General features: G+C 43.3%; 1 protein-coding gene across 5 annotated transcripts in view; it reads left to right on the top strand.

Annotated features, from left to right (window-relative positions):
• Nucleotides 1-963: 963 nt before the first annotated feature.
• The window catches only part of HIPK1 (homeodomain interacting protein kinase 1), a 45,164-nt gene continuing 25,422 nt past the window's right edge, over nucleotides 964-20,705 (top strand). For 3 of the 5 annotated variants that reach the window (XM_079978911.1, XM_079978910.1, XM_079978908.1), the window contains exons 1-8: nucleotides 964-1,590; nucleotides 9,551-10,628; nucleotides 13,939-14,062; nucleotides 16,119-16,238; nucleotides 17,213-17,299; nucleotides 17,739-17,923; nucleotides 18,551-18,713; nucleotides 19,200-19,422. In XM_079978911.1, the coding sequence (XP_079835037.1) occupies nucleotides 1,488-1,590; nucleotides 9,551-10,628; nucleotides 13,939-14,062; nucleotides 16,119-16,238; nucleotides 17,213-17,299; nucleotides 17,739-17,923; nucleotides 18,551-18,713; nucleotides 19,200-19,422 (2,083 nt within the window). In that variant the 5' untranslated portion in view covers nucleotides 964-1,487. Of the gene's footprint in view, nucleotides 1,591-2,254; nucleotides 2,449-9,550; nucleotides 10,629-13,938; nucleotides 14,063-16,118; nucleotides 16,239-17,212; nucleotides 17,300-17,738; nucleotides 17,924-18,550; nucleotides 18,714-19,199; nucleotides 19,423-20,705 lie in introns of those variants that run through there. The other 2 variants (XM_079978907.1, XM_079978909.1) reach the window with 2 other exon arrangements.

The following is a 20,705-nucleotide window of genomic DNA, read 5'->3' as shown; positions in this document are numbered from 1 at the left end:
TTCTTTTCTGTCCTCCCCCCCCCCCACTGCTATCACGTTGAGGGGGGGAAGCATGCCAACCCTGATTTTAAAAACATGCTCTGAGCATGTGCAGTTTTGCATTTTAAACGCACTTAAATCATAGCATCATGACTGCAAGAACAAAATGAGCTTTGCTTCTCATGCCTGGGTAGTAAATAAATTTACTAGGGAATAAGCACCATTTTGTAGTAGAAAAGAATAATACATTTTTAAAGTTTTTTTCTTTAAAGAGCATTATGTACATGCCTGGCCAGCTGTCTCTTGGCCATAAAATAGTAAGAAAGTTTCTGCAGTGAATAGTGTCAGCCCAGATGGGCTCTGAACTAGCCCTGTTTGCTGCTGCCCAATCATCTGTGTGGTCATTTGGGGCATCCCTGAGCTGCAGGGTCCTGGTGTTTGGCCTAGAGAGCATCCAGCCCCAACTGGAAAAATCCCCAAACCATTCATTTGTAGGCAGTGCAAAGCCTTCAGTGTTTATTAATTCTAAGTTGAAACTAACATTTTTGTTAATTTTTATTGCAGATACTGACTTTGTTTAGAGGGGAATAATGGAGGCAGAGTGGCTTTCTACTTAAAAGTGAGCCTACTTGTTCTGTATACTTGTACCCTATTGAAATGTTGAACTGTTGTTGGACCCATCTGTAAAATAAGGATAGTAAACTTTTAGCTTTGCCCTAGGCAAATGTACTGAATTGCTAAATGATAAATGAGCATGTTATCTCATGACCATTAGCCCCTTTCAGATTTCAATTTACAAGAACGTTGAACTTCCCTTGCCTTAGCGAAATGGCAGGATCACAGCATTAAGAGTGTTTTGAAAGTACAGATTTACTATATTCAGTTATCCCTCTTGGCAACCACTCTTGCTGATTAGATTTGCCCCTCAAAAGGCTGATCTACGTTAATGTTGATTGGACCGTAGGACTAAGCGTGAAGCACTTAAAACTTTATTCACAAAGGCGCTAAAACGTGATGTGATTTACATTTGAATTGTATTGTTCTCGCCAGGTGAGACCAGAGTCGACTATATAAAGGCTGGCTCGCCTTCTCCAGAAATGGCCTGGAGTTTCTTTCAGCAGCGGTTGCGGATGCTCTCAGGACCGGTAGAAATACTTCGTTGGCCGTTTGGAAGCGCAAAGAACTCTAGAATCATCCTTAACACAAGTTCGGAGTGGATTCCTATCCCTTTCAGTCGTTGTATAGGACTTCGGCGGATCGGTTGGGCTTGATCAGAGAGAGAGAGAGAGGACCTGTGCCGATCCAGAGGCGAGAAACTTGGGAACTTGGGCTCAGCTGATCTTAACCCGCGTGAAGATGGCAACTAAAAGGCGCGCGCGAGGAACTGAATGTAGCGGGGTGAAATGGAAAAAAAGTAAGTGCGGCGCTGCGCAGCTTGCCGGGGTCGAGCTGTGGGGGGGGGGAGCCACGTGGCGCGTGAAGCCACAAAGGGGAGCCTTTCCTTTAGGATGCTGCAGGCGAAGCAGCCGCGGAAGAGGACGGCGCTCTGCCCGTGCCTGCGCGCCCCAAAGCGGCTCTCCCCGCGGCCGGCGGATCTCGCTCCCGAACAAGGTGCCCCGGCTGATCTTTCGGGCCATGCTCAGCTGCGTCACGGGCGGCAGTTCCCGCCACGAGGGCCCGTCTCCTGGGTTCAGGCTCGGGGAAGCCAACCCTCCATGTTCTCGGCCTGTGCCTTGGCGCACGTAACATGGAGGCGCTCCTTTCAAGGGCAGCGGGGTTTGCCGTTTCCATTGGAAACGCCCCTAGTATCTGGGCTCTGATCGTCCAGGGTTGTATCTCTCTTTCCCCCACCCCCTCCTTCCCAAATGAGATGGATCCGGGTGCCTGGGGAGGGGCTGCGTGCTTATGATTTGCGTTTTTGCTAACGTATCGCGGCCGCGACAATCGGAAAAAATGTCTCCCGTCACGACGGCGAGCCTCGATTCCTCGGCGCGGCTCAACCGCCGCTGATCACGTGGAGAGCGGGGGGAGGGGAAAAAGAAAGCGGCTGTTCGCATCCCCGCCTCGGCGCTCGGCTGCTTCCGCCTCGGCGCTCGGAGCGTGAGGCGTTAGCTGGCGTGCTGCGCTCGGCTGGCTCCGTCTGACTCAGTCGAGAGAGGGGCGCGGAACGGAGCGGGAGCAGCTGGGCTGAGCGGAGGGGCCCAGAGGGCGCGGCGACTGGAAGAGCGGCGGGGGCCGGGCCGGGCTCGCTGGCGGGCGGGCGACGGGGGCCGAAGCCTGGCGTCGGCGGCATCCGAGAGGCCCGGGGGCTGCCCCTGTGCTGGCCGCCTCGAGAAGGCCGCGGCGGCCGCGCTCCCCCTTGCCCGGGCCGGCCCCGTGTCCCGGGGCTAGGATGCGCCCGCTCGTCCCCCGGCACCGGCAGGCAGCTCCCGGCCCGGCCCGTGGCTGAGACACCCCCAACGGCGGCGAGTAAGTGCCCGGGCACCCCCTCGAGGGGAGGCCTCGGGGTGGGTGGGATGCAGCGGGCGGGGACGGCGCTCTGTCGTGGGCTGTGGGCAGGTCGCTTCTCGGGTTCAGAGGCCGCCATCATCGCACTCGAGGGCCGCTGAGGCCTGGCTGGGGAGGCGGAGGCCGAGCGTTGCCAGCCAGATCGCGTAGCTCTTGGGAGACTCGTCGAGGGGCGAGACTCGGTTTCCTTTATTTCTCTTGCTTATGCGGCCCCCGCTCCGTAACAACCTGTTAATCCACAAGGTTCCCCTTCTCACTGTAAAAAAACCCAAAACGTCCAGCGAGTGGGGCGCTGTGTAATCCTTTCCCATTGCGCCCGTCGCTGGGGCCTCCGGTTAGTGAGTGGGCAGGGCATTTTCATATTCTCTCTCCCCCCCCCGCCCGCCTTCCGCCTCTGCCAAGTTTAAACTACGGTTCATTGAAATAAGTCCCTTTTAAGAACTTACTCCAGAGGCATATTCCTCCGCCATCGTCAGCTTTCCTGCACTTGTGCTTATTCATTTAATTACTACTTACGTTTTTATCGCCCCTCTCAAGATCCTTCCAAGGTGGGGTGGCTTATCAGAAATATTAAATTACATTTATTATACAAATATTAAAGCACACTTTAAGAGACCATACTAAAGAAAATCAACATATTAAAAAGTCTTCTGCTCCTCCTCTCCCTGCCCTGTAGCAGAATGACCCTGTTGTGGGGAGTGGATAGTCCATAGTCCAGCGCAGGCTCTGAGATGGTCTTCATTTCTTGTCTCTGCTGGAATCCATCAAACAGGACGCTTGGGTGTGGATTATGGGGACATAAGAAGCTGCTTTATAGTGAGTCAGATCACTAGTCCATCTAGCACTAATGTTGTCTACACTGGCAGGCACCAGCTCTCCAGAGTTTCAGATGGGATGGTCTAGAGACTCTAGCCCTACTTGGAGATTTTTGTGAGGGAGAGCTGCAGAGGGATTGCTAGGCGGTTCTGTTGAACTGAACTAGAACCTTTAGCAAAAATGTTAGTGTTTTAACAAGTAGAAAAACCAAAGCGTAAGTCATTCTTCAGTAAAATGTGCTCATGTGAATTCCACTCTGTGGTATTGTGATTCTCTTCCCATAGCAAAAGTTTTCACTATGAGAACACTTGACATTTTAGTAGCTGAACAAGTGAACTCCTGGTTTACAGCTGCTGGTTTTGATAAACTCAAATGCTTTGCATGCATTGTGGCATTCTGTTGTTGCAAATGCTGTTATTAAATGCATCACAGAATGATTATGCTTGGAGTCAAAGCAGGTACTTAGTGCTGTATTCAGAGGGTAGCCAGATAACCTGTTTCAGTGTTCCTAGATGGGTACAGGTACAAATAGCAAAATTCTGTAGCTAGACTAAAGCCAAAGCCTGATATTATCAACTGTAGAAAAAACTGGCCTTAGTTTGTTCCTCAGACCCCACAAAGTGCATGAGGGATAACATGCTTTATATTAACATCTTAAAGCAAGTATTGTACTACATTGCTTGAAGCAGAATATAGCTTTAATTCTACTTCCTGCTTATGAACAAAAGCTAAATGCCCTCTTTAGAACCAAATATTTATGTAGTCTAGGACTGTGGTATCTTCGTAAGCTCAGGATGTGTGTTGATGTAGCAAATGAAGAGATCTGTATAGAAATCTGCTATACAGTGGTACCTCGGGTTAAGAACTTAATTCGTTCTGGAGGTCTGTTCTTAATCTGAAACTGTTTTTAACCTGAAGCACCACTTTAGCTAATGGGGCCTCCTGTTGCCGCTGCGCCGCCGCTGCACGATTTCTGTTCTCATTCTGAAGCAAAGTTCTTAACCCAAGGTAATATTTCTGGGTTAGTGGAGTCTGTAACCTGAAGTGTATGTAACCTGAGGTACCACTGTATTAGTGCAGTCCCACCTCTAAAGCTATCTAGGTCACAACACCCTGAAATGCAGAACCTGCCACTGTGGAGATCACACCCTAATATTTTTTTTAGAACTAGATGAGTGGCTAGTGTGAACTGGTTGACATGGCTGAAGAATTGGTGGCAGCAAAAATGTGCTCATTTTTACTGATAGCATTTTGCATTAAGATCAACTTTATAAAACATGAACATTGCCGATGTGGCATCTGACCTAGCTTACATACAAAATGGGGTGGGAGTTAAAACAGTTTCCTGGATACTGATAAAAGTGTTTTACTGAAATTGAAACTTGTGGTTGTTCTTTGAAACTTAATATGATGTTTTTAGTACAGCATTTATCCTTGGGGACAGATGTTGTCTGGGAGTGAGAAGTTGAAGGGCCATCTCTTGGAGCCAAACTCATCCCTTCTTAACTACTGGTTTTTACATGCAACATGCTCCTGACAGAGTTGGAATAAACTGTTGGAAAGGCTTTTAGCTCTTGAAAACACTTGAGTCTTTGCCAAAATCACAGAGAAAACATTCATGTTGTTCCTTTAATCTGCCCTTGAATAAGTAGTGTGTACAAGACATTGCTATCTTGGTTTAGAGATCAGAGCAGTCACTTTTACTACAACCTGGCTTAATTACAGTAAGATATGAAAGATGTTTGCAGTGAGTGGTTAAAGCATAATTGGGGGGCGGGGAAGAGAAGACCTCTCCTGATTTAATCCACCGAGGCAGCTTGAACAAATGGATTAGCTGATCTTAGAAAAACTAAACATACTACTGTTCTCTGTATCTGGAAGAAATACAATTTAGTTGCCCTCCTCTGCACACGTCCCAGCTTGTCAATATCCTTCTTGAATTGTTCTGAGAACTGGACACAGGATTCCAGGTGTGGTCTGACCAAGGTAGAATACAGTGGTACTATTACTTCCTGGTATCACTGTTAAGCTGATCACCTGGGTCTTCTTTCCTCTGCTTTTTAAAGGTGGGGACATTTACCTGCCCCCAGACGGGAGGGACCTCACAGGTTCTCCAAGGCCCTGAAGATTTGAATTCATTTAAAGTAGCTAGGTGTTCTTTCCTATCTTCGGCTGCAGCTCTCTTCTTGCATCGTTTATTTTATCACCAGGTTGGGCACTGCTTTCCTTTTGGGTGAAGACAAGACAAAGTAGGTGTTAAACAGTTCCACCTTCTCTCTATCACCCATAGCACTACTCCATGCAGCGGACTACTACTTTTTTGTTCTTTCTCTGCTTCAAACATAGCCAAAGAAACCTCTTGTATTTTTCACCTTTCTTGCAAGCCTGAGCTCATTCTGAGGTTTGGCCCACCTGACTTCTCCCTGCATCTGTATACTCTTCCTTCATTATTTCTCCTTTCTTCCATTTCTAATGCATGCTATTCTTAAATATCCATAAGATCTTATGCTGCCATTCTAGATGCCTCCTACTTTAAGTGACCCCCATCCATCTTGGACTCCCTTCTCTTTTAGAATTTCTGATCATGGGATCTCTCCCCGTAGTTCATTAAGCTTTTTGAAATCAGCCTTCGGAAATCCCAGAGTGCATGTCCAACTACACTCAGCTTTCCCTTGCCTCTGTATAATGAAACATGAGAGGACATGATCACTTCCTCCCAGTACTTCCACTTTGTCAATCAGTTCCTCCCTGTTGGTGAGAAAGAGGTCCAAGAGATGTTGCTTCTTCCATCTTCTGGGAAATGAAATTGCCGGTGGTGGAATTTGTTGAACCATACATTCTTGGCAGAGTTAGAGTTTCAGCATATCAGGGTAGTTGAAGTCTCCCATGACTACTAGAACTCTCCTTTTTGAATGTTTGGTGATCTGCTGTAGGAAGGCACCATCCACTCTTCGGTCTGGCAGACACCTGCAGTCAGGTCACTTTTGTTCTCCTCCTACAATTTTTATCCATGTACTCTCAATATGCCTTCAATTCTCCAGGTCATGGATTTGTTAAAAAGTGTATACATGCTTTACATGTAATGCTCTTCCTCTTCCCTACCTGTTTGGTTTGTTCCTTTTGAATAGGTTATACCCCTCAATTTTTACATTCCAGTCATGATTCTCATCCCACCAGGTTTCAGTAATGCCTGTTAGGTCACATTTGCCATCCTGCATTAAATGCTCAAATTGATAATAGAATAGCCAGTTGAACATTAGGCTGCCAGTACTTAGGATAGTTGTTATTTCCAGGAATTGGTAGCTTTATATTGTGTAATGTGTGTGTCACTTCAGTTGGCAATCTGATGCAGGGTTTTGAAATGGCTGCTTTGGCTCAGGCTTTTGTCCTGTGTCATGTTTTCTTGTTTTCTGACTGTCTTGGTCTTCCAGAACATCACAAAAGATTTTAAGGAACACCCTGTTTTCATGTTGGGGTAATCCACATGTCTGATGAGACATACTTGAATTCTATATGTGCAGTCTAGAAGAGACCAAAGCATACTTTAAATTGGTTGTTCAAGTGTGTGTAACTTCCTCTGGATAGTGTCTCATCATCACTGGCAACAATGAGTTAATTTGGCAGTCTTCATAGCTGCATGTAGTGACATACCCAAAATCCTACATAGAACAGCCTACTAAGTAAATTGATACACTTTTTTCAGAGCTGCTCTTTTGACCGTCCCAGATTACTTGTAGCAGTAAGCCAAACAATGGCTTAATATGAATGAGCAAACATGTGAATTCGCAGAGAGAAGAACATGGCTCCTTTGCTTCTCTAACGCTGTTGCTGCACTGCTCTGAGCTAAACCATAGTTTGGCTTAGCATTATGTCCAAACCTAGGCTTGCTGTTTATCTCCCCAGACAAACCATGAGAGTAGTAAGCCATAGAATAAATATTAACTATAAATATTAACTATGGCCCATGTTTTGCCTGGATTGAAATAAAACGGCAAGCCTGCATTTTGACATAATGGCTAAGCCAAACCGCAGTATCGGGCTCAGAAGAGGAGCAAAGCAACCAGTCTTGTCTTTGGGAACCTGCATGTTTGCTTGTTCATGTGCTTTGTGTTGTTTGAATCAGGTCAATGAGTAAAAGAGCGGCTGCTTGCATGGGCCATTATGAATGATGACACAAGCAGAAGCTTGTCATTGTCCTCTATGGACAATGTCAAATTGTATTGATGGAATAAGTTGCTTCATTGGCATTGTTTCTACTCCTAGCAAACTTTTCAGTGTTAGCTGGCACAAAAGTGTCAACACTTCTGTGAATGAACTACTGTTTCAAAATGGAGAAACTAGTTTGCAACATGAGAACAGTTATGAAAGCATCTAAACTTTAGTCAAAGTCAAAAGAAACGTGTGAATTGGCTGTGGTCTGGTGTCACACTACTACTAAGGTTTTGCAGGAAACGTGGCTTGAATAGCTGTTGGCAAAATCCAGGCTCTGCAAGTTGGAGAGAGTGTTTGCCATTCTCCTTTGTTGAGCCTTACTTTCCTTTCACTGTAAAAGCAAATGATCAAAAGGTTGCCCTTTGAATGTTTTGAACTAATCCTTTGAACTATAATTCCCCTCACCTCCAGTTATTGGCCATGCTATTTGGGCTGCTGGCAGCTGGTCCATAACCTGTTTTGTAAGGCATTGCAGATTAAAATCTGTTCCCCTAAATAGGCCTGACAACAAGCAAATATATGGACTGGACTTTGAAGGGCCAGTTGGAGCCTGCCGCCTTTTCTCTGTGACACTTGAGACATAAACTGTTAGACCATTTATGTTTTTACCTTCCATACCGGACGCGGGTGGCGCTGTGGTCTAAACCACTGAGCCTAGGGCTTGCTGATCGGAAGGTCGGCAGTTCGAATCCCCGCAACGGGGTGAGCTCCCGTTGCTCTGTCACAGCTTCTGCCCACCTAGCAGCTCGAAAGCACGACAAAGTAAAAGTAGATAAATAGGTACCGCTCTGGCGGGAAGGTAAACAGCGTTTCCGTGTGCTGCTCTGGTTTGCCAGAAGCGGCTTAGTCATGCTGGCCACATGAGCCGGAAGCTGTCTGCAGACAAACGCCGGCTCCCTTGGCCTGTAGACCGAGATGAGCGTGCAACCCCAAAGTCGTCCGCGACTTTACCTTTAACCTTCCATAATGAAATTGCTAGCGTTTACTTCTAATACTTTAATGTATATTTCTTTTTATCACACAGAACCACAGCACTGAAATTTAGCAAAATATAAACAGTAAAGCTACAGTAAAAACATCAGCTCATCAGCACCAGTTATGAGTAGCATCTGATCCTGACATTGCTTAATTGAAGGCAGTGTTGGTGTCCCTTTTGCAATACTGATGGTGAAGTCAGACATATTCCCTTCTGCTTGTTAGTGTTTTCTAGTCAGTGTTAGTTTTCATTAAGTTGTATTTAAAAAAAAATTTTTTCTTCCATGTTCTCAAGGCACCTTTGAAATGAACTAAAAGCCAGTTGATTGGTTTTTTAAAAAAAATACTTTGAGCACAGTCAAGCTGTGGATCTGGGAAGTATCCTTAGGGATGACTTGCTTCTAGGAGTGAGTTTGGGGAGTATCCTTTGGGAGTAATTATTGGGACGACATAGTGACTTCTGTCCTTAATTGTAGGTGGTTTGTATTTTGGTAGAGGTAGGATGGACAACTTGTTTGGTCGTGGTCAGGTGGATTACACCTGTTGTATGTAGTAGAGCTTAAAGGAAATGATAGAACCTATAAAACAGCAAATTAATGCAAATGTTAACCCCACAATACTTTAACCAGCACATCTACTCAAAGCCATTTTATTAACTCACATGTTTCCTACACCTGACTTAAAGTAACATTTCAGCAGTTTTCCTTGTAACTACGCATTTGACCACTTACAGGAAAGTTGTACCCCCCCCCCCAATTTTTTTATTGTTGTTCTTTGTTCCTGATCCCTCTATGTATAAATACCCGCTGGCCAGGGTGACCAAGAATGTAATATTGTTTGGCTGCTGATGTGGCAGCTTGTGTGTAGCTGTAGGCAATCTATGGAAAGAGCCATTTCCCTTGTTACCTTTGGGAAACATTTGGGGAGGTCACACACTCACCATTATTACTTAGTGGGTAAAAAGAGAGCTGTGAATCTGGCTCTTTTTCCCAAGTGTGATTTCTTGTTGTGTGATATGTTTATTGCTTATTCATTAATTAGCTCTTTGTTTACTCTTCAGGTATGGCCTCTCAGCTGCAGGTATTCTCCCCCCCATCAGTATCTTCGAGTGCCTTCTGCAGTGCCAAGAAACTGAAAGTGGAGCCCTCTAGCTGGGATGTTTCAGGACCGAGTAACGGTGACGAGTATTACAGTCACAGCAAAAACCTCCCAGGTGCTCAAGGGCCAGCCAGCTCCTCTCACCAGGTAGCAAACTTCAGCATCCCTGCTTATGACCAGAGCCTCCATCTCCCTGCTCCTTCAGTTGAGCACATTGTGGTCACAGCAGCCGACAGCACAGGCAGTGGTGGAACAACGTCGTTCCAAAGCAGCCAGGCCCTAACACACAGGGCTAACATTGCTTTGCTGGAACCGTACCAAAAATGTGGATTAAAAAGGAAAAGTGAGGAAGTTGACAGCAACGGTAGCGTGCAAATTATTGAGGAACATCCACCTCTCATGCTGCAAAACAGACCTGCGGTGGGTGCTGCGGCCACTACCACCACTGTAACAACGAAAAGCAGTAGTTCCAGTGGCGAAGGGGATTACCAGCTGGTCCAGCATGAAATCCTTTGTTCCATGACAAACAGCTATGAAGTCCTGGAGTTCTTGGGCCGAGGGACCTTTGGGCAGGTGGCAAAATGCTGGAAGCGGAGCACCAAGGAGATTGTAGCTATCAAAATCCTGAAAAACCACCCTTCCTATGCCAGGCAGGGGCAGATCGAAGTGAGTATCCTGTCCCGGCTGAGTAGTGAGAATGCTGATGAATACAACTTTGTCCGCTCTTATGAGTGTTTTCAACATAAAAACCACACATGCCTGGTGTTTGAGATGCTGGAACAAAACTTGTACGACTTCTTAAAACAAAATAAGTTTAGCCCCCTGCCTCTGAAATACATTCGGCCAATTTTGCAGCAGGTGGCCACTGCCTTGATGAAACTGAAAAGCCTGGGTCTAATACATGCTGACCTGAAGCCTGAGAACATCATGCTGGTTGATCCTGTACGCCAGCCATATAGGGTGAAGGTCATAGACTTCGGCTCTGCAAGTCATGTGTCGAAAGCTGTGTGTTCTACTTACTTGCAATCACGCTATTATAGGTAAGTACCCATTTCATTTATTTAAACAGGGTTTGGTTTTTTTTGAATGGCATTCATCCTGTGGCACTTGATAGGTAAATTGTCTCCTTAAATCATGCCTGTCTGCTTTCTGTCTGCTTCCCATTTATCTTTTCCTGTTTCTTTTCCATTTGTGTTTTCAACTTGAAAGATATTTACTAATATTTTGCAAATAACTGGGTTGATAAAGTTGAGTGAGAACTCAGAAGCCTGACTGCTTCAAGCAGACTGCAGATGCCAAGGGGGGGGGGGGATGTCGTTATTTGACATTTAGAAAAAGAACTTCTATGCATCTAGAATTTGGGATGTAAAATGCAGTAGATTGAATAACATAGCCAGAATTCAAAAGCCCACACAAATCCCCAAGGGGAATTTATATTTCTCCAAAGGTAGTCATCCTTGCCACATGAATAGGCACTTAAAACATTTTAAGGGTTTGAGATCACTCTGGATGTGCCCAAGTTTGAGTTCAACCTGGCATATAGCCGTTGGCACTTGTAAGCCACACTCTTGGTGTTAAAATTGTGGTATCTGTGTTGGAGTGTTGGGAAGCTCAGATGTTTGTATCAGATTTGTCAGGCAGCTGCAATATCCAAATGGGTACCCAGTAGTCATGTTGTCATAAGCATAAACCATGGCTTGCTGTGCACAAGTGAAATCATGCCTGCATTGCTCTTCCTGGCTTTTGGGAAAAGCAAGCCATGATCTCTGGATTGATATGTCTGAACCAGATATTTGTTGGATCAATCCATCAACGTCTGATGGATGTTTTAGAAGTATTGGGTCTGGCATCACTTTCGCTGCCTTGACCACAGCAGTGCTATCTTTATGGCATCCATGAGTATTTATTGTCTACTGTGTGTACCTTCAACCCCGAAGACACTTCCCAGGAAGGAGCTGTGTTGAGAAGTATCTCTGCCGAGTATGGATACTGGCACACATGCACAGCGAAAGTGATGCTGGACCCAATCCTAATAAATCATCCATCAGATGTTGATGGACTGATCCAGCAGTATTGTGAGTTGGTTGTTCCCAACAAGTCATGATTAGTAAGATAAGAATAAAGGACTGATTTTCAGTTCCAATAATCCATAATCCCATGTTCAAATGTACTGTGAAGACAAGGATTGTGATCTACTTCCTCCCAGTACCTTTCATGTATAAACACTTCATTCCTTTTTTAAGCCTCTGAAAATAACAATATGCAGCTGGTTATCTAAACAAAATATATTTAGAACAAGGAGGGGAATTTGATCTACTACTTGGTTTGGTGATTGACACAAATAGTTCAATGGCAACTGCTGTCCATCTTGATATCACACATGGTTGAGTTGGTGACTTTGTTGATTTTCCTGTGTTTGCTGCGAGAATATGACTAGCTTGTAAGATGATTAATACAGTGGTGCCTCGCAAGACGAAAAGAATCCGTTCCGCGATTCTCTTCGTCTAGCGGTTTTTTCGTCTTGCGAAGCAAGCCCATTGACGGCTTAGCAGATTAACGGCTTTTAGTGGCTTATTGGTTTATCGGATCAGCTGATAAGTGGCTTAGCGGCTTCGAAAAAGGGGGGGGGGAGGAAAAAAACCCCACAGGAACTCGCAAGACATTTTCGTCTTGCGAAGCAAGCCCATAGGGAAATTTGTTTTGCGAAGCGCCTCCAAAACAGAAAACCCGTCTTGCGAGGCGTTCGTCTTGCGGGGCACCACTGTACCTACAATGCTTGGGTGTGTGTGTTAGGGTAGTGTTTCAACCCAACACTGGGATCTCTTGTCATTTTTGTGTGGTCAGTGTATGGCTCACTGGATAATGAATTTGGGCATAGTTTCAAATTCCTCCTTAGAACTCACTGAGTGACATAGGATAACCACTGTTTTCCTAAAGGAAAGGAAACTAGGTAAAGAAACATGGAGCTGGGTAGAGAGGTTGGACTTGGTTGTCAACTGCAGCTTAAGTTTACGACCACATTTCTCAACATGTTCCTTCTGTTTTGGGGATAAAACCTTTAATATCCTATAGATCTGGCAATGAAGTTGTTATTTTCCAGTGTAGCCATGTTTGTCTTACTCACTGGACTTAAGCTGTATTAAATTAAATGTTGTAGTGAATTGTGTGCTAAATTTGTCAGATCATTTTTTCACTGTATTGCCTTTAAAACATAAACAGGCTGATCTTATACCTTAGCAATAATTACTTAGGAGCTATTCCTATTGAATTTAATTCGTTGAGTTATCCCAAATGTGAGTGCATACAGCCAAAGGTTGTTTGTGTGGAAAAGTCATGATTCTGTGCCCACAGAGTAAACACCATCAGACATAAAAGCTTTACTTTGAAGTATATAGTGCTTAGGTTTGGGAAGTGTTGTTGTATTAAATCTATTTGATCCAGAGGAACAGTCTGTCAGCAGTAACCCTCGGCAGTACCTTGTGCCACCTCAAACCCTGTTTCAGAGGGTTCCTCAAGCCTCTAGAGCATCTCTGGATCAAAGAGCCCCCCTGTCACCAGAGGGACAGCAGTTGGCTATGGCTCTGTTAGGATACCCAAGTTGAACTCATTGAATAGAAGACTGCATTGTGCTGGTATTATAGAAACTATGTGTATTGCTAGTTCCATTTATTAAAGAAGAAAAATGTACTTTGAGATAATTGTATCAGTTTTGATAGATTTCAGAGGGTGATCAATGATACTCTTTTGCACTAAAAGCAACGGAATACTGCAACACTTTAAAGGCTAGGAACGTCGTTATGGTATAAGTATTTGTAGGACAGAGCACACTTTACCAGATGCCATACATTATCTGGGGTGCTGTATTACAGTGGTGCCTCGCAAGACGAAAAGAATCCGTTCTGCGATTCTCTTCGTCTAGTGGTTTTTTCGTCTTGCGAAGCAAGCCCATTGACGGCTTAGCGGCTTTTAACGGCTTAGCGGATAAGCAGATAAGCGGCTTTGCGGCTTAGAAAAGGGGGGGGGGGGGAGGGGGAAAAAAGTCGGAAAAACTTGCAAGACATTTTCGTCTTGCGAAGCAAGCCCATAGGAAATTCGTTTTGCGAAGCACCTCCAAAACGGAAAACCCTTTCGTCTAGCGGGTTTTTCGTCTTGCGAGGCATTCGTCTTGCGGGACACCACTGTAAATGTTTTAAGTCTTTAAGATGCCATAGCACTGATTATTGGTTTTGCTATCACTTTTGCTCATTCATTCTTGGCTATACATTTGATAATCTAAACTTTTTAATTCAGTCAAGTTTATGGGATTTGTGAAGTTGTTAGTAATCAAATATACTATTGCATGTTTTTCAGAGCTCCTGAAATCATCCTTGGTTTGCCATTTTGTGAAGCTATTGATATGTGGTCGCTGGGCTGTGTGATAGCTGAGCTGTTTCTTGGTTGGCCACTGTACCCAGGAGCATCAGAATATGATCAGGCAAGTTTGTGTAGATATGAATTCAGATTTGAATGTAAACTATATAAATATTTGGAACTGGATTTAATATCACTTTAGCACTTGATAATGCCTGTCCAAATTTAGCCACACTCTTATAAACAAAAAGGTGCCGTAAGCTGATTTCATGGCATTTAAGCCTGCAGTCCTAAGAAGATTCAATCAGGAATAAGTGCCATTGTACTCATTGAGGCTTGCCTCTGAGGAAATAATGTTAGGATTGCACTGCAAATGCATTTGTGATTGGATTATAAACATCTAATTCATGAGCACTGTACAATTGATCTAGAGAGCTGGATTAGATCAATAGTCCTACTGTTTTCAGATGGACACATGCGAGAAGCACTGGTTAGTTGTAGTGCTTTGCATTGCCTCATTCAGTTCCAATACCCAAGACCAGAAATTACAGGATTATATAAATCACCCAACTGTATAAACTTCTTTTGAATGGATAGGTTACTGGTAGATAACATAATATGCTGACATTCTGACTTCTGCCCTGGCCATGACAACACCTCTCTGCTGATGAAGGAGGATGGGACATATTCACTGATGTTGTGCTTTGCCTGAATCAGTGCTGCTCCCTCCTACCTCTGCTTAAGATGACTACAGGCATACTTTTAGACCAGGGGTCTGCAACCCGCGGCTCCGGAGCCGCATGTGGCTCTTTTACACCTTTGCCGCGGCTCCGGGGCGGATACTAGCGAGGGGAGGTGGCGCATTGTGCGCCCCGACACTCCCCACTGTGGCAGGCGCTGTACTGGCTGTGACGTCGCATGGGGGCGGTGCATGCCTTAGTCACGCACCGTCCCGACGTCACCTTCCCGCCCGCCCGCTACATTGTAAGGGGCATGTACGCAGGTCACTGTTTTGAAGGGGAGTGAAGAACACACACACAAAAAAAGGTAACTTGTTAATTTAACGCTTATTTCTATGAGGAGGAGTAATTCTGAGGGGTCAAACAAAGAAATAATAAAAAAGTGACAAAAAAGTTATTTTTATAATGACGAGGATGACATTGGGCCCTCATTATTAATTATTATTTACATCAGGCACTGATTATGATTTATGGTACAGTGGGGCCCTGATTAATTTTCTATGTCGCAATGGTTTTGCGGCTCCTAGCTGTTTTTTCTTCAGAAACAGGTCCAAGTGGCTCTTTTTGTCTTAAAGGTTGCAGACCCCTGTTTTAGACAGTTGCGGTTCAAGATACCTGGCCTGTCCATCTTGGTGGGACCAGCTCAATGAGCACTTTCCCCCCCTCAGCTCTTTTGAATGTTCATTTGGGTGGGTAGATGGGGGTCATGTGGTTCCTTCTGATCAAGGCACACACATTTTTTCACTGCCATTTCCAATTACACCATTGTTCATGGTTTACCATGAATCCATTGGTCTGGGCTATATTCTTTTCTTCAGGACAAACAAATCACATTTTATAGTGGGATCAATGAACAAACCTTGGACGTGGTTTACTTGGAGTGAAACAACCCATGACCCCTGGTTTGGACATACAGTACAATTGATTTTAATAATATGCTGTTGAAAGTAGGCTGGTTAAAATTGCACAGATTAAATGCAGGCAAGTAGAGCACCAGGTCTGCTCCGGTTACCCAGCACATGAGAGCATTTAAGCTCTGTGCCTTGCTTGTGGGACAAGGCCTTCTCAACGCCCCAGCTCTGAGATGCTTGCACAAGATGTTGTGGAGCCATCAGAGTTCATTGACACCACACTGGAATCCACTGGAAATGGTTGTTTCCTGGGTCCAGGCTAGAAATCAGTTCAGCCCTAATAATAAGAAATTGGGAGTCTGATGCAAGATATGGTTGGAACTGGATAATGCAGTAAAATATATTAAACAACTAAGGTTTGCAAAGAAATGTATTTGCTTCAGCATGGTAATCTGTTAAGTGAATATTGACTGAGGCAGTTTAAAAAAAAGATCCCACTGTATGTTTTCCTTCCTCTGGAAGGAAATGCATTTAACTATTTACACAGCATTCTGCCTTTATCATAGATTACTTCTTTTTTCCATTGCAGATTCGTTACATTTCACAAACTCAAGGACTTCCAGCTGAGTACTTACTGAGTGCAGGAACGAAAACAAGCAGGTTTTTTAACAGAGATCCAAACTTGGGATACCCATTGTGGAGACTAAAGGTTTTTATTTTTTTTTCAGACATTCAATTTATTGTTGTAAGAGCAGTATTTGCAGCTTATGTAGAGGAAAAACCTTTAGTTATTGCATGTTCACCACTAGGTTAAGATAACTTTGGTTGGAGACCTAACCCCATTTACCTTCGAGGAAGCCCCATTAAATTCAGTGGGGCTTAACTACTGAGCACATGCATTTCTTCTCTGGGCACATCCAGTGAAACAGTTACAATAAAGAGAGCTACCTATTGGTGTGACTAATTTGTATGCAGGAGCAAGTCTTTTCCGTTTGGCTGAACTTAAAAAATATATATTCTTGATTTCAATTACATTCATTTTTTTAGAATTAATTTAATTAATGTCTGCCCTTTGCCCTAAGGTCCCATGGTGGGTTACAGCTTTCAAAACAATGTCAAAAACAATTTAAAACAACTAACTTGTTCAGCTGAATGTTATAGGAAAGGAGAGCACTTTTAGAGAGTTACCAAGATTCATGCACAGAAGGCTCTCTTTGTCACCAGCAAAATAACATCTTATTAGAAAATTTAAGGCCATTAACATTAGTTCTCAGAAATTTTTTCAGTGACAAACCCTCTTTTTGCTAAAAGATATATTGTCAGAAAATCACTTTTGCAATCCCCTTTGCTGTAAAGCCATCCAGTGATTTAAAATCACCTTTCAGAGTTTGAACTACTGTTTAGAAACATCTGAAGCTTCGCATTATGGCTGCCTTGTAAAATATCTGATACTTTGCTCAGGTTGGCTTGTATTTGTCCTTGAGAATATAGATGAGAACATTAATTTGGCACAGTGTCATTTTTCACAAGCTTAGGTAGCAAGGTTATGATGGCCTATCATTTCTGCTTCATAGGGCATTCCATTTGTCAATGGCTGATTGCTTGTTGACCTAGCTTTGCTTTTATTGCACTGAACTCTAAAACCCTGTTAGAGTTGCTTGTAACATGTATTTTATTTGATAGACTCCAGAGGAACATGAATTAGAGACGGGAATAAAATCAAAGGAAGCTCGGAAGTACATTTTCAACTGTTTGGATGACATGGCGCAGGTGAGCTGCTGAGAAAAATAATGATGCCTTTTATACTACAAGCATAATTACCCAGAGCGGTAGTATTTTACACTTGCTCTACACAGGAATCAATTATATTCCCTTCCTCAGGAATTAAGTTTGCAATTCTGTGCCCTCTTCTTGGGAGTAAGCCCCAGTGAACTCACTGGGTCTTATTTCTGAGTAAACATGAGTAAGATTTCCTTTTCACTTCTATTCAACATGCTCTTTTAAGTAATATAAGTGTGATTTCCCCCCCAACATCCATATATTAGAGAAACCAGAAGAGGAAGGAATGAGATCCTGAGTCTAAAGTTGAAATGATTCTGCATTCTGAGAGCCTAGAATAAATGTATATTGTGTATCTAGTAATTTCCCTGCTATAAAAATCAATGGTTTATGCAACAGAGATCAAGTTCCAATTTTTTTCTCCTACAAGGTAAATATGTCTACAGATTTGGAGGGAACAGACATGTTGGCAGAGAAGGCGGATCGAAGGGAGTACATTGATTTGTTAAAGAAAATGTTGACAATTGATGCAGATAAGAGAATTACTCCGCTGAAGACTTTGAACCATCAGTTTGTGACAATGAACCATCTACTGGATTTCCCACATAGCAACCAGTAAGTTTCTGACAGATGTTTGAAACAATGTCCGTTCATTTATTCATTCACTCTTGTAGCCTGTCCCTCCCTCAAGGTTGAGACAAGTAAAAAAAGAAAGCATATGAAAGCCTTCTAGAAGTTCACATTAACATTAACTAGAGCAAACTTGATTTAATCAAAGGAATTCCCAAAGTGTATTTATTACCTCAATGGAGTTACTTAAAAAAAAAAGTTGTTGCAGCTACTTATTCCACCAACACTTTTGATTTCTCATTGTCAGAATCTTTATATCCCAGATATAAAGTGGATGCTTAGCAGCCACCTCAAAAGCATACCGTTAGGATCAGGAGCATCTGGCCTTCTAGAGTATTTGCTCTACATCTTCTGATTATCCCTGACCATTTGCCATACTGGATGGGGTTGATGGGAGTTTGAGTCCAGCAACATCTGGATAAACACTGGTTCCTAATCCATGATCATTAGTGTTTGAACTTCGGGATTTTGATGGAGGGAGGATGGCACTCATGGTTATATTGATGCATGTTAAAATAAGGTGCAGAAGCATAGCACACATAGCCTTACATGCTTGGTAACTAACTACAGTTTCACAGCCACACAAATCTTTGACATCTCATTTCCTTTTAGTGTGAAATCCTGCTTTCAGAACATGGAGATATGCAAGCGAAGAGTTAATATGTATGACACAGTTAATCAGATAAAAAGCCCATTCACAACACATGTTGCACCGAACACAAGCACAAACCTCACCATGAGTTTCAACAACCAGCTCAATACTGTGCACCACCAGGTAATTAGTTCTGTGTTGTTGTTGTTATTGTTGTTGTTAGGAATGAAAACCAATAAAAACTGCTTCCGTCATTTCCTGGAATGATTCTCTTTAATCTAGATGTTATTCTAGATTAGTATTCATGAATTTAGTCTGAAATCAATGTTATATGTAATAGGCAGCTACTGCTATGCAGTGGCTTCCTTATGAATTCCATACCCAATTCCAGGCATTGACCTTTAAAGCTCACCATGGCCTTGGACCTCTCAGAGCAGCTCTCCTGTGACCTGCCTTCATCCCTCACCCTTTCCCATTGTAGGTAACTAGCTGTTTAGTATTATACTGCTCACCAGCTGGTCTGTAAAATATGTCAACGAGACAGAAAGTTGGGTTAAAGTGAGCGGGAAGCCTGAAGCGTTTCTTTTGTATTGGTTTTTGTGGTTGATTTTCAAATGCTTGAGCAAAAGACATGTTTTGGTTCTAATGATGAATGTTCCTGTTTTCCAGGCTAGTGTGTTGGCTTCAAATTCTACAGCTGCTGCTACTCTGTCTCTGGCAAATTCAGATGTTTCACTGCTGAATTATCAGTCTGCGCTCTACCCATCATCTGCAGCACCAGTTACTGGTGTGGCGCAGCAGAGTGTTTCCTTACAGCCTGGAACCACTCAGATCTGCACCCAAACGGATCCATTTCAGCAAACTTTCATTGTGTGTCCTCCTGCTTTTCAAAGTAAGTGTGTGTGTGTGTGTGTGTGTGTTGGGGTCTTTCCATACTATTTACAAAAATAATATATAGTAGTTTTACAGCTATAACAGCCAAGGTGCACATATATTACATATATGCCACTAAGGTATAATTTGACACATTTCATGTTTTAAGAGTTAAAAGTAAAACTCTAACATGGTGCTCAGTATACAAATTCTGAAAACTGAAAGTTTTGAAATAAGTAAAATAGGATACAATGTGCAGTTGAGCAATGGTTTCGCTTACGCTTATTCCAGGCTAAGTGGAGGAATCCAAGATGATTTGAGGGTTGCTGCGGACAGACTTGGATTTATTGTTTCATATAGAGTTGGATTTGGGGGATTATTATTATGTATTCAATTTATATCACACCTTTCTTACTGAGCGAGTCCAGGGAGGGTGCAGATATTGTGCCCCTTTTCACAGAAGTCGTGTGCAGGGTGGTCCCCCGTTTCCTTCATGATTATTGCACAGGGTGCTTTCTTGTGGATGTACAGCTACTTTTACTGAAGTAGGCACATGGGTCTCCATTACACACCTTTATATAGCAGACAAGTTATTGAGTGAGCTCAACTGCAGTAGCCTGCTGATAGAACCAACCTCTTGCCAAAGTTGGCTTCATCAGTAGTATGTGTGGAATTACAGTTGTTCTATTTTGTAGAGCAATGGTGCTTTGTTGTCTGTTCCCCATGTTTTGAAATCTATTTCAAAATGCATTGCCACACATTGTACATCCCAAAGAGAGCTGTAGTTACATTATCTATAGATATACCTATATCTTATTTGAGCATTACTCCATATTGGCCTCTAAAAAAACACTTTCAGTAAAGTTGGAAAATACAAAGATATTGCCAGTAGCCAAGCAGTAGATGACCAGTTTCCAGATTGCAGTAGCTGCAGCCTGGGATGAAGCTTCTCATGGAGCTGGAAAAACTTTATTTTAACAATACAGATGCCTCTCAGTCAACAGCTGGCATCCCAATTTCCAAATGCCATTATGACCTGAATGTTAAGAGCAGAATCAGTAAATGGGTTTGTGACATTCCACCGCCACAAAGGAAGGTGTTTTTGAATAGGTTGTATTCCAGAAAAAATATTGCTTAGACTGTACAGCTGGTCTTCTGCACCAAGTGTGTATGTAGATAGACTTAGGCATTTCTCGGTGTCAGTAATTATTTGCTTTGTCTTTGTTTCGTTTGTTGGTAAGTGGGCTCTGAAAAGTGTTCAAATAATTGAAAGCAGTAGATTAACTGTTCTCTTTTCTTTAT

The sequence above is a fragment of the Podarcis cretensis genome (assembly GCF_951804945.1).
Source record: "Podarcis cretensis genome assembly, chromosome: 6".
NCBI lineage: Eukaryota > Metazoa > Chordata > Lepidosauria > Squamata > Lacertidae > Podarcis > Podarcis cretensis.
This window is presented reverse-complemented; position numbering and strand designations above follow the sequence as displayed.